This window comes from Phoxinus phoxinus (genome assembly GCF_949152265.1).
Source record: "Phoxinus phoxinus genome assembly, chromosome: 11".
Lineage (NCBI taxonomy): Eukaryota > Metazoa > Chordata > Actinopteri > Cypriniformes > Leuciscidae > Phoxinus > Phoxinus phoxinus.
In genome coordinates this window covers 19,972,554-19,986,768 of record NC_136886.1, presented here as the reverse complement: position 1 = coordinate 19,986,768, position 14,215 = coordinate 19,972,554, and the positions used below count along the sequence as shown (strand labels likewise).

General features: G+C 37.6%; 1 protein-coding gene across 3 annotated transcripts in view; it reads right to left on the bottom strand.

The window, feature by feature from the left end:
* usp43a (ubiquitin specific peptidase 43a) overlaps positions 1–14,215 on the bottom strand; it is a 105,215-nt gene that overhangs the window by 26,241 nt on the left and 64,759 nt on the right. For all 3 annotated transcript variants that reach the window (XM_079627752.1, XM_079627754.1, XM_079627753.1), the window contains exons 6-7: positions 11,671–11,815; positions 1,606–1,768 (exon numbers count right to left, since the gene is read on the bottom strand). In XM_079627752.1, the coding sequence (XP_079483878.1) occupies positions 1,606–1,768; positions 11,671–11,815 (308 nt within the window). The remainder of the gene's footprint in view (positions 1–1,605; positions 1,769–11,670; positions 11,816–14,215) is intronic.

The window sequence follows — 14,215 nt, the reverse complement described above, 5'->3', positions numbered from 1 at the left end:
TTCACTATGTGAATTCATATGAGTATTCCAGGCCAGATCAGGCATCCTGGTTTTCCGTAGTGTGCCTCCCCCCCCCCGGGGGTTGAGGCACGCTTCCCAGTGTTATCCAATGTCCTCTGTGTGGGTCTTGCGGAACAGCAGTGGATTCCTAGCAGCCCCCGAAATTTATTGAAAAAACTGCTGTAGGGCGGCTTAGCTGGGCACTGGAAGGGGCCAGCACCATGGCGTTTTATTAGGGATCCCAATTCGTCAGGGGAACCCGACGTACGTCGGAGTTCCCTGGACGAAAGGGAACGTCTCGGTTACGTATGTAACCCTCGTTCCCTGAGTACAGGGAACGGAGACGTACGTCCCTTTGCCATGTGGCTGCACCTTCGCAGGGGTCCGTTACTTCGGCTCCTCAGCGAAAAGCGATGATGCAATGTTTACTTCCGGCTTTTATACCCGCGCTGACGGGCGGGTCCGCGGAATGCAAATGTTGCATGCCAATGTTCATTGGCTTTTTGTTTAGTTCTCGAAGGTAATAGGCTCCCTAGCGTGATCCCGATTCGTCAGGGGAACCCGACGTACGTCTCCGTTCCCTGTACTCAGGGAACGAGGGTTACATACGTAACCGAGACGTTTTCTGTTATAATGCCTGATGAGTTTGGAGAACACCTGACAAGAGATCAGAGACCATTCCTCCATACAGAATCTCTCCAGATACTTCAGATTCCCAGCTCCATGTTGGTGTTTCTTCTCTTCAGTTCACCCCACTCATTTTCTATTAGGGTTCAGGTCTGGGGACTGATAATCAAAGCAGAAGCTTCATTTTGTGCTCAGTCACACATTTTTGTGTTGATTTTGATGTTTGTTTTGGATTGTTGCACTGATTGAAGGTCCAACCATGGCCCATTATAAGATTTCTAGCAGACCCCATCAGGTTTTGATTTTTTATCTGTTGGTATTTGCTAGAGTCCATGATACCATCTCGAAAAATTAGAATATCATGCAAAAGTTAATTTATTTCAGTAATTCAACTTAAAAGGTGAAACTTAATATATTATATAGACTCGTTACATGCAAAGTGATATATTTCAAGACTTTATTTGTTATAATTTTGATGATTATGGCATTTTGGATGAGTGAGGAGGATTTTTCTTGAAACCCTCCAAAAAAAACATGTGGTGATGTTTTCTTTAGGCTTTCCAACCCCCAGACTTACTTAATCTCTGTAATTCTCCATTTGTGATAATTGAGAAAAACATTTATTTCATAATGTTAATCCCCCCCAATTTTTTTTTTTTTTCAATGAAAGGTTCGATTTTTAAATGTAATTTTTTTTAAAGAAAGATCGAAAGGATAAACAATGCAGATTTATTTTCTACAGCCATTGATCATATTTACCAGGGGTGCTAGTAATTCTGACCACAACTGTAATAATAAACATTTAAGCTCCATTTAACTATCCATCAAAGGGGTTAGAACATTCCAATTTCAGGGAGGAATTCAAGCAAACTTGGGGTTTGCAAAATTTTGGGTTCAGTTGGCAAACAGGTTGGGAAACCCTTAAAGGGGTCCTTCTGTAACATTAGGTTTAAGATAGTGAAGAAGTGCTTTAGTCACCTTGTAGCTTCTTGGCCTGGTCCAGCGACATTGCAGAGTAACAGGAGGATCTTTGAAGAACCACCCTGATTCAAGAATTCTGATGATAACGTCCCTGAGGGTGGTAACCTGTGACCTTTGGGCTCTGCGGTGTATGGGGACGAAGGGAGGGAGTGATGGATCCCTACGAAAGATAAAAAGAAAAGAGCATCTTATTAAACATCAAAAGTGTTGCAAAATAATAGTTCTAGTTTTATCACTGAAATGATTTATAATTACACACTATGTACATAGTGCCATCAAAACTTAAAAGAAAAATAAAGGTCAGTTTCATACATTTACAGTGAGTTAAAGGGGTATTTATCCAACAATTCATTATTTTTTAATTATTTACATTTTCATATTTACTCTGCTCTGCACCATGTCTAACAATGCCCCTTAGCCGTTATAAAATCACCATAAAGCACAGGTTCTTGGGGCTTATTGCTTTAATTTGTACTGACACTGAATATGTAGACGTACTGTAGGTGGTCAATATCTCTTGCCAAGATGGGTCATTGAGAAGTCATATATTGACATCACCAAGACTTGGTAATGTCAATATTTGACTTCTCAATGACCCATTTTTGCAGCTCAATTTTTTTTAATGGAAAGTGTGATTGTTATATAGTGTGTTCTCTTACTTGTGTTTTCTATATGTTGTATCTTGTGTATCAGTATATGTAGACACTAAGTAGCATTTGAAACATGGATACATGTATCATTTTATTCCTGCATCAATCTTGTAACTACCCTTTAGTTTCCTTGGTGACTGCTGGCATGCTCTGATCTTTCACTTCAATCAGAAGTGGATGTTTGATCCTGAATTGTGATAAAAAAGCCAACAATGACACACAAGACACACGCTCGCACGCAGTTTCTGGAGACTCTCCATAGGCGTAATGGTTTTTAATACTGTCCCAACTGTATTTTCTAACCCCTAACACTAACCCTACACCTAAACCTACCCATCACAGAAAACTTTTGGCATTTATTGAATTTAAAAAATACACAGTATTTTTTAAAGCCATTTTGTCAATGAGGACACAGGAAGTTTCCTCGTAAACCATGTTTGTGCAGTAATACCTTTGCTGCATCTACATACAGAGAATCAAACTTTATTACTATAAATAAACTATTTATTGTGGGTTTTTGTTTTGTGCTCTAAAAATCTCATTGATCTCTATTAATGTCATTTTCTCTTATGTTACTTTTCTCATTAAGTCATCTAAAATGACAGTTAATTTATCTTTCCATAAATGTGATTGATTCATTTTGAATGGGAAAACCAATGCATATTTTATCATGGCAAATCTTTGGGTGTTACTTACTTACATTTTTTTAAGCATATATTGTGCACACCAAGGCTCCATTAATAAAATACAGTAAAACATTAAAATTATAATTTAAAATAACTTTTTTCTATTGTCCATTACATTGACATTAACATTAGTCCAGTCTTCAGTCTTCAGACTGACATAGTTACAAAAATCCTGTCCATTTTGATCAATTGGTAAACTGTTAGTTTAGGGTCCAATTCTCACTATTAACTAGTTGCTTATAAGCATGCATATTACTAGGATATTGGCTTATTATTATTACTTATAAATCACATATTAATGCCTTATATTCTGCATGACCATATTCTACATCCCTTAATCCTACCCAATTCCTAATCTTAACTACCCTACTAACTATTAATAAGCAGAAAGTAGGAGTTTATTGAGGCAAAAGTTATAGTTAATAGTTAGCTAATAATGAGAATTGGACCCTGCCTGAACTAAAGCGAGACCGATCAATTTCATGCATCCTTGCTGAAAACAAACCCAGCTCCTTAACTTTTGAATGGTAATATTCAAGCTCGCAAAACACTAAATAACATATGTCTGACAGATCTCTATGCTTGTAGCCTGTTCCTATTCTACATATAATATTAATACAGTTACATTGACTAAATACTTGATACCATTAAAATAAGTTCTGGATAAATATTGGTTCTGCTTAGCAATCCAATGAGATAAGTAGAAAGTGCTTATGTACAATATCTTCTTTTCATGGCAGGATGGAAGTGTTTCTCTCTCACTCTCTGATTGGCTCTCTATCGCACACTCACAGCAGGCCTTACTCGTCAGTGTCTCATTTGAGGGCCAGCTGGAGCAGATTGAAGAGGGGAACTGTGAGCTTGTGAGAACCAGAATTAAACTTGGCCCTCACTGACACACACATACATTTCACACTTTCACAGACGCAAACACACTAAGGCTACATTTACACGTTGTCGGCTATTTTCATAAACGGACATTTCACCCCTCTTCGTTTTCAAAAACAACATCGTGCACACCTGTCAGTTTTCAGAAAAGTGTTCGTTTACACGAACCCGTGTATATGCCGTCAAGAGCATGCCGAATCAGAAACCCGAAAATAGCAAGGGGGTAATCCATCCGCCGGAAACTGAAGCCTCCCCGGGGGCTGCCATTGTAGCAGAACATCACCTGCTGTTAGCATTCCATTGACTCCTATTCATTTTGGCGTAACTTTGACAGCGAATGGCTTTACATCTGAGGCGTCCAAAGACTCCATTTGTCCATTATTTATTTCTAAAGAAACACGACATATAAAAGGCTCCATTACTTTGTATCTTATGTTATGGCCCCGTAGAAGCCGTTTTTGTAAAAATAGGCTAACGATTGCGTCATAACCACGCGACTCTCTGTCGCACAGTAGATAAATTACCGTATATACCGGCAGAGAAGCTCGCAAGCAGTCGGGGGACGTGGAGGCATAAAGTCCGATAAAGTCAAGGGAGAAGCACATAGAGAGTGATAAAGTTGCTCCTGCTGCTAGCTCATGGACAGATAATACTCTGATTTCGAAAGGGAATGATTCAGATTTCTCTCAGCACAGCTACTAGAAGACTGACAACTGTCAGACACGTTGCTCACGTCACATCTACATCATCAAGCTCAGTTTGAGCCTGCGCACTACGCCTGGCGATTAGGAAGTGAGTGCTTCAAATGGGCTTCACTTTTCTCCGTTGAAATCTATGGGGTCGCTTTGTCCATCTTATATACTGTCTATGGAAAATAGTCACATACTGTGACGTTGGCTGCCTAAAACGTAGTTTTTCTCAGTTTACATGCAAACTAATTTTTCCAAAATCTCCACTCTGGCCGAAGTTTTTAGAAAGAATCGTTTTCAGAGGTGAATTCTCCGTTTGCGTGTAAACGAAGCGCTCAAACGAAGGGAAATGTCTCCGTTTTTCAAAATAACCATGTACGTGTAAACGGGGCCTAAGACCAAGCCACAGTTTGAATGCCTTTGCTGAACAATGAAGTCCTTTTAGGATATTGACAGAATTCTTCTGTTCAGTCATGATTTTATTTTAAGACCAAATGAAGGAGCCAATAGAGGCTCTTAACATTGGTTAGTTATAGGTTGTTAGTTGTTAGCTGTAACTGATTATATGTAATCTGGATTACGTAATCAGATTCCAAAACAAAATATTTGCATGATTTCAGTTCTCTGATGTTGGGCAACGGTCATATAGTCAAACTTTTTTGTGTTTTATTTTTGTGTTATAGTGTTTTATTTGTATTGTTTTTTTATTTTAAATAAGATTTTTTTGTGATTTAATTAATTATCAACTTTAACCAATTTATGGACCCCCTGCAATTACTTCACCACCAGTTTTAGAAATCCTAATGTACAGTAATGTAATGTTTAATACTCTTCATGTTGTTGATAAAAACGGCAATATATTTTCTTTATCTTTGTACTTTTATGTCAATATGGTACAAGATTATCCTATTCAAATCAATGTGATAAATGGGTTATTTATTTATTTATTTATTTGAGCAGTAACCATCAGGCTCAAAAGGCTTAAAAGGTTAGGTCAAAAGTAATCTAATGACATACTAAAATGTGACATGTAAACACTGTGCAGATCACTGATTGGTCAGAGAGAGTCACTACCAGCGTTATTGGTTTTGCGACACGAGACACCAAACCCAAACAAACAAACAAACTTCTTCGTCTTGTAGTGAAAAACATCTACATGTCGAGTATCAATAATACCATTTCATCTATATGCTCCATTGCTCCTGTGTTGTGCATTTGTTTGTGACGCGTTTATGACGATGCCACGGCAATAGAGGCGCCGCAACTGTAACGATCAGTCTATAATCCCACCCACTTTTAAGCAGTACTAAACTGCAGTGGAAAGGCTAACCGAGCCAAGCCGTGCTGTGCCATGCCATGCCGAGCAATACCATGCAGTGAAAAAGCGCCATAAAATGAATAAAAAAGTAGTCCAATTATATTACCTAAAATGTGTAATGTAATAGATTACATTATTTTTTTAAATTGTTGTCATGTCATTTGAAACAAGTACAATTTGTAAGTAATCTATCAACCACTGGCTTGCCTGCAATCTCCTTTTCTCCGTTTTCCTTTGTTACCTCACTTCATGGAGCAATACTTTGAAGATGAGAAGATTTGACATTACTTTGCTATAGGAGTCATGTGTTCCACTGTGGCTTTAAAAGACTATTGCTGGTTCAATACAAGTTAAAGGGGTCATGAACTGAGAACAGCTTTTGTTCACCTTGAGCTTTTGACATATAAGAGAAAATCATCCTATAAGACTATCCTGTAAGTTTCAGAACTGAAAACTTCCTTGTTAGTCCAAAAACAGCTTTTATTGTAACCAAGCCCAGAGAACGACTCGTTATAGAATGTGCCTATAGGTGAAAGACCGGCACTGCGTGTTAGTTAGTGAGATGACAAGGAGAGAGGAGCGATACAGGATAACTGGACTACAAATAATATTACCTAAAGGGTCCTAATGCTAGGAATGTGTTTATTTATTTAAAAAAATGTGAATGTCTCAGTTGAGCATTGTTTGTTTGTTCGGTACATCTTACTGTGAATTCTCTTGTAAATCAGTTGCAATTTCGGCACAGGCTTTGCAAACAGACTTTTACGATATGGCCTTATCGTGACGCCACAAAAACGACGTAATTAACTGTTAATTCTAATGCATAATATGTGACCAGTGATTTCTGATATGTAATGATTCATGTAGCTACAGTCAGATGTTCTTTGTCTGTGTCAGTAAATCAGACCAGTGACAACTATCAACTTCACATTGTTTCTCTTAGTAGAATTAAAATAATCTTATTTACACTTTGATTAAATTATATATAGAAAGCGATCAAAGAACGCTCCCTTTACAATCGCTGGAGCTTTATCATTATCAGTGCCTGAGTTCTGTACTCTCGCCAAAACTCCCGTTATAATCAACAAATCTCTTATTTACATTCTGTTTGCACTGTTAGTTATGATGAAAGCTTTCGTGAGAGTGCAGAAATTGAGTTACAATGACGAGATCACAGCATTCATGCCCTCAACATGTCTGTGATTGGCTACATGCTCATCACTGCAACCTTTCATGCCACAATCTAAATATAATGCTATAGATCTAAATATAGTGCCATAATCAACACTTTCCACCAGTAGTTAACCTTGAGAGCTGTAATAGTAAAGAGGAAAGTGTAATCACAGCAAGTGGGCGTTTACACTGAAGTCTCACAGGAGACACGCCCCTTCACACAGAGCGTTCAAATCAGAGGGCTAAAATCAGGGTAGCAAAAAGGCCTTTTATTTCTAAATTCTGACTTGACATTTTGATGAAGTATTACTTTAATTCCACCACACTAGATACATGATGACAGACCAGCTCTGAGGAAGATGACGACTCTAATAGCAACATAAGATATTAGTAATTCATTAAAGTGACTGTAAAAGAGCAGTCCATGCAGAATGAATTCTTCACTGGTCTGGGCTGGAGAGTCCAGACAATCTCAGGCAAATCTGCAAGAGCATTGCACAACATCAGAGAAGTGGAGAGTGTATTTGCTCAGTTACACATGACCTCACCAAACCTCTATCAGAAAGACCCAGATGTAAGTCTAAGAACAGTTCAGGCGACCTTCTAACCTAGTCTGTCGATCACATCTCAAGGGAGGGAATTTGGTATATGCACTGGAAAAGAGGGCAAAGATATTGTACCTGCTACCAAATGTGAGCTACTATAGACTGTAAAATGTTTAGAGTAGTTCCTGTGTGACAGCACAAGATTATATTTTATTGGAATAGGTTTGTTTATTCTTATTTCAGTAATGTACATGAAAGGTGTTTTTGACATAAATCCGAGTCTGAGGATGTGAACATGACGCGGTCATCTGTTATGCGGTGTGTACTTTGAACTTAACACCTTTAACCTTATTATTGACTATTCTCAGGTTAGGTAAAGTAAGTCGATTCGAGTCTGGCCTAAATTAGAAGCATAAAATGCTTGTTCTTGCTCGAAGCCTTAAAACACTATAAATCAAAGCCTCGCATGCAGTTTTTGTATTGTCTGTACAATAATCATGCTTTCAATCAAAGGTGTAGACAGCTCTGGGCTTTAGAGTCGGCGGTTCTGACGTATCAGTATCCAAAGAGGCAATCAACTCTTCAGTCTTTTATACTCCAGTTGTTTACCGCCAAAGTTAGGTTCTAATCTTCTTGATTGACGTACGTTGTAACTTTCCCAAGACTCAAGAACCTTCTAAGGCCTGCAAGCTGTCTGCCTTTTCATGTCCTTGAACTCCTGTAAACTAAGGTGGCTGATTTCCTTTTAAAGGGTAACTAAACCCTCAAACTACTTTTCTTTAGTTAATGATCTGTAAGACTGGGGCTTTATTAATGCTGTTCATTGAGTCAAGTAAATTTGTTGACATTTGGGTATAAAGTGTTTTAATTATACAATATATGGTGTAAAAACATCTGAGTGCTGCCCTCTTCAGGTTGAACGGTGGCTACTGCAGTTGAATTTTCCTATTGGAAGTTGTGGGGCCCTGTGACGTAAACAGGCACTAGCTCACTACTCCCTTGCCTACAGAGAGACGTGTCTCAGGTGCAAACTGTCTCTGAAGCTTTCACTGCAGTAGTAGCTGTATGCATATAAAACATGCCTTCAAGCAAAGTTAGCAAAAAGTTATTTATAATGTAATTCTAAGTTTCTCACAGCGTGATGAACGTCTTAATATACTGCACATTGTAAAAGAAATGAGTCCCATGACAAAGCTGGGCAGCACTTGTTTTCTGATATTGATGAGCTATAATTAACTGGACCAAACCAAATGTTCTCGAAAGAAAATTGGTCAGGTGAAAATACTATCATGCCTTAATACATCAACACACATTACTGATTATTTCAAAATGGCCTCCAGTCAGGCCAAGCAGAGGAAGATGGATTGATCCTTAGTTCTGTCCAAGGTTACTTACTAACTCAATTTTAAGTAACTTTTTCTTGTAACCATACTTGGCCATTGAAGGTCTAGCTATAATACCCCTTAAAACTCCTTTCAGGCTATTACTGTTGTACAAAGTGTTATACAAATACATTTTAAAATAATTTACTTCAATTGACCTTGCAGATGAATTGCTTCATTATCCTGTATTTTGTAGAGAGTTATACCACAATAAAAGATTATTTGGAAAAAAAGAAAGCTGCATACAGATAAGAACAAGGACGGAGACTCTAATTCCCAATCCATTTGTCTTTCTTTGCAGTAATCCCAGTGTTGTTATTTTCCATCAGATGGAATATCAATTTCTAACACACAGCAAAAGTTCATTTTTCAACAAGAAAACCTTGGCACACACCCAAGACAGCCTCATCTGATTGGAAATTGCACGGGAAAAAATATAAAGGCCGAATCGGAGAAAGATCTTCAGTATATGAGCCTGATTTGCTTTACACTTCATTACACTTTCTAATTCAGTATTTGCAATATTAGCCATATTGAAAACGTATACTGTAGTAGGCTATATACTTCATCATGTCATGAGTCATTTACAATGTTTTACTGATGCTACCTATCTGATGATAAATGTGGCTGCTGTGATCAGCGATGAAATTAAGATGGATAATATGCAAAATGCTAATCATTAGCCAACCGCTGATAGCCAGATGAGCAGTAAGTAAAGTGTTTTGACAGAGCCATGTGAATCTTGTATAATATACTGATATTATGAGTAGTTCCACAACCTCTCATGTGAATATATATATTCATGAATATATATGTTCACATACAGTATTAATAATATGTAAGCAATGCATCAGATGGTGTTGCAACTTGCACCCTATATGCATTTTTCCCCCAGAAAAAGTTCACATATATTTTAATAACGTACAATCACATAAGATCATCCCTTGAGAAAAAAAAAGTGCACTTATTTGTTTTGAATGTCCACTCGTAGTGTACTTCTTGCCTTCTTTAAGTGTACTTTTACACCTTCTTGCCCATGTTTTTTTTACAATTGCTATTAAAAAAACTACCCATTTGTAATAAAAAAGTGCACTTTGTAATAATGTCAAAAGTTTAACTTTAAAGTACACTTAAATCATGTTTTAATAATATTTTGTCATGCTTTAAAGTACACTTATTTTGATGTGTTGACTAGCATAAATAAGCACATGTAAATTAGGCTTGTAATTTGAACTGTAGTGTGATATTCAATATTAAAGTTGATATGTTTTTAATATGTTTTAAATTGCAACATCCTCATTGCAAATGTGTAATCACAAATATATGTAAATACATGATATATGTAAAGTTTCAATGTAATTACATTAAGTATTTTAATTTTTTTTACTTGAATACTTGGGAATGTCAGTACATTCGGCAGTACATTTAACCATATTTTAAAGACAACCGAAGTAATTATGAAATTACATATATTTGTACATGCATTAAAGTCCTTAAGTAAGTAAAACAACTTCAGCTAATTGCATTTAATATACATTAACTATATATTAAATTCACATTTTATATAAAAATGACCTATAATCAATGAATAAACTTTTATTCAATTTCAAATAACATACAGTTTAGTATCGTAAATATTACATTAGTTGCAAAGTGTGTTCTTTTAATTATTTCTGTTATAACTATATATATTTTTTAAAGTATGCTAAAGTGTACTTATTTTTCACAAGGGATGTCACATTAGTATCTAGAAAAAGTTGTTTTATTCTACATGGAGCAAGTTGCCCCTCAATTTTTTTTCATCCTCCACTTTTGACAACCCCCATAAACAGTGTCATCAATCTTCAACCATCCACCAGACAGCCATATTACACAAACATGCTAAAAAGACTTAAACCGGGTTGTATCTGTAATTCAAAAGAGCTTCTTAATTTTGAAGTAGAACATTTTCTTTAGACCTTTCAGTGAACTTATGATATACAGTGCTATAACAGAACTGCGAGAAAAAAGTAAGATCATTTATAAGGAAAAAGTCGCGCTGCAACTCTATCACGAAAATGCATCAATGGACTGAGAAGTCACCGTGTACTGATATATTTCTGTGTAAATATCTATCTATAATGCTAAATTTTCCAGCACATTGCCTTTTATGCGTACATTTTTCTTAAAAGTGCTGAAAGCTAATATTCTGGGTGGAATACCACAAAATATCCCTACTACCAGATATCCAGAAAAAGATGTCCAGAGGAATCAAATATATCTGTGACAGTCAGATGTAAACAGCAAAAAACGGAAAGGGAGTGGTCCGCACTTTTTTCATCAGAAATATTGTATTTTCCAGATTTAAAGTTAGAATATAAATTCTAGCATCGCTAATCTGTCATCGCAGCCCTCATATTATAGCGCAAAAATGCAGCCAAAAGAAACAAAAGAACAGTTTTGTACAGTATCTAAGGAAAACTGAAATCGTATGTGAAATATTTCAAAATGCTGGAATCACTGTGAGGGTGATGACGGTAAATCGGATGACTCGGCAGAGGAGGACACGGTGGTTTCCTCCAGTCTAAGTGGGCAGTTCTTGGCCAGAATAAGCCGACACGAAAAAAAAAAAATCTTGCCTTGTGAGAGATGGGAGTTAGCAAATATCTTGAATCATTTACAGCACCTTCAACTGTCAATATACAATTAGCAGAAGCATTGCCTTGATTTCCTTATGCATCACTTAGTTTACCTGAGAATCGCATGGAACCTCCTCTGGCAGACAGGGGTGGAGCCTGGAAAGCGTAGATGACATCACTCTCTGAGATACTCGTCATATCATCTTCATCAGAGAAAGAGCGCTGGAACCCATTTGAGTTAATCTCTGTCAAAATCACCTATGAGAGAAAGAGAAAGATACATTTTCATTTCAAATGGACTTGCACACCATGGAACGGATTATTCTGATAAACGAGCAACTTGGGTTTTAGTGAACAAAGAAGATAAATGGTATATAATGTGGCCATGGTCAGGTTAATATGGTAGTAAGCTATTCTAAACCAACCATGCACATACACACACATTACTGCCTCCCACCACAAGGGGGAGACACCATCTACAGTAGTATATCGTGTGGGATGCCCTGCTAATACAAGGCTAAGTTTTTACAAAAGGCCACATAATACCTAATCTAAGCTCTGTGGAACCCGCCAAATAAAAATCTGTTGCCTGAACTCATCATATAATATTCAGTGTTGAGATTTGTCTATAAAGCTAAGGAGGCAGGGAGTAATCCTTTTTCCTGTAATCTTAGACAAAGGTTTTGCTGATGTTTCTGTCCTCACACATTGTTTGGGGCTGTTTTGAAATAGCCATAGCATCTCCACAGCATTTCTTGATATGGCTTTTTAAAATGGATTAATTACTTATCAAAAGCTTGAAAAAGATTTCAGCAAACTAATCTAGATCTTTTTATGATTTAAAAATGTACCTATACTGTTTTTATTTGTATCATGTCTATGTAAAACACACTAAATTACTATTGTATGTCTATTAATAAAATTGCCTTGCAATGGAATGTTAACATGCTCATTGTATTATGAAAATAATAGCATTAGTTGGCATCAAGCATCAAGTGTAGCGTCAGTTCTGGCAGGTCACGTTAGTCAAGCTCACATCAGCTGACTCTCAGTTGATCCGCGTCTATAGGAATATGACGCCTATCACTGTACACATATTTAAGCTCGTTCAGTATTATCAGCAGCCATCGCATTTCTCAGGAGCTAATTGCCCTCCTACATCCCCAGCTCCACCTCTCGACAGTCAGGATTTGGCATCCCGATTCCCCCTGAATCAGACTAAAATTCCCTAATTATGTTGTACATGAAAATTAATTAATGATATCTGCAATATATTCAAGGTGCTTCTGTTCGGTTTACCCTAAGGTATGTTATTGCTGCTCTCCCTGCTCTTATTCATGCTAGGCTGCATGGATGCGCACTTTGCACAGGGAGTTCTTGCCCAGAACAGAACTATACCGCCAATCCTAACTGTATGCTAATTCTCAATCGTATTTGACGATAGTGGTCCTGACAGAATTCTCTCTGAGTGCATTATTGATATGGTGCACTAATTAGGGTCTAATTACTGGTCACCACACAAGCACACTATATTGAATTGGGAATAAAGATTTTGGTGCAAGTGAATGAGCATGATCAGACTGTACATCTATGGACAGCACAATATAAACTTTGGTCATGATTGACAGTACTGATCATTCGAGTCATGTCATCGAGTCTAATGGCGCTTTTCCACTGCACAGTACCAGCTCGCCTTGGCTCGCCTCACCTCGACTCGACTCGCCTCTGTTTGGTTTTCCACTGTGTAAAAGTTGTACCAGTACCTGCTTCCAGGTACTTTTTTTCGTATCACCTCCGGCGAGGTTCTAAGCGAGCCGAGGCGAGCTGAGGCGATACTAAAACGTGACGTGACACACGGGTGACTGCTGATTGGTCAGAGAGAATCGTCACTATTCACTGCGCCATCATTGCACGCGCCAGACGGAGTATCCTGAATAACCCCGGCATTTTTAAATAGTTTTGCCAGAGATTGCGTGATATACCCATTACTAATATTATGTAAAACAGCATACACTCGATTTCCTCCATTGTCCTGTGTGTGTGGGTAGCGGGTGTGTGTCGCGTCGCTATGATGACCAGCAGGTACTATTGTGGAAGTACTATGCAATGGAAAACGGAGCGAAACGCGAGCCGAGCCGAGACGAGCTGAGACGAGCTGAGTCGAGTCGAGCTGGTACTGGTAATGGAAAAGCGCCATAACATTCTCATTGACAAGTGAAACCCAAGCAAACCCTTGTGCTAATATTGGCAATGCTCGTCTTAGACAAGGAAATAAATAATCTTGATAGTCTAAAGTCTGTCATTTCTGGGCAAAAGAGGGAATTTGTGGACTGGTCATTATCCAGAGCAACCTAATGTTCATTTTCATACTACAATAAAAAATGTGCATGTTGCTATTGTTATACTAATAATCTAATCACAAGCACATTATATGGTTAGTTCACCCCCAACAAAAAAAAAGAAAGAAAAAGAAAATCATTTTGCAGTTGTTTACCCTCATGTCATTCCAAACCTACATGCCCATCAAATATGGTAAACGGAAGCCCAAATGTGCAAGCTTGACGTGAGAATCAATGAGGTTTGTGTTCAAAACAAACACAAAAACAGGTTTGTGTAACATCATGGTAATCATCATTATGACATGTGGAATGTTGGACC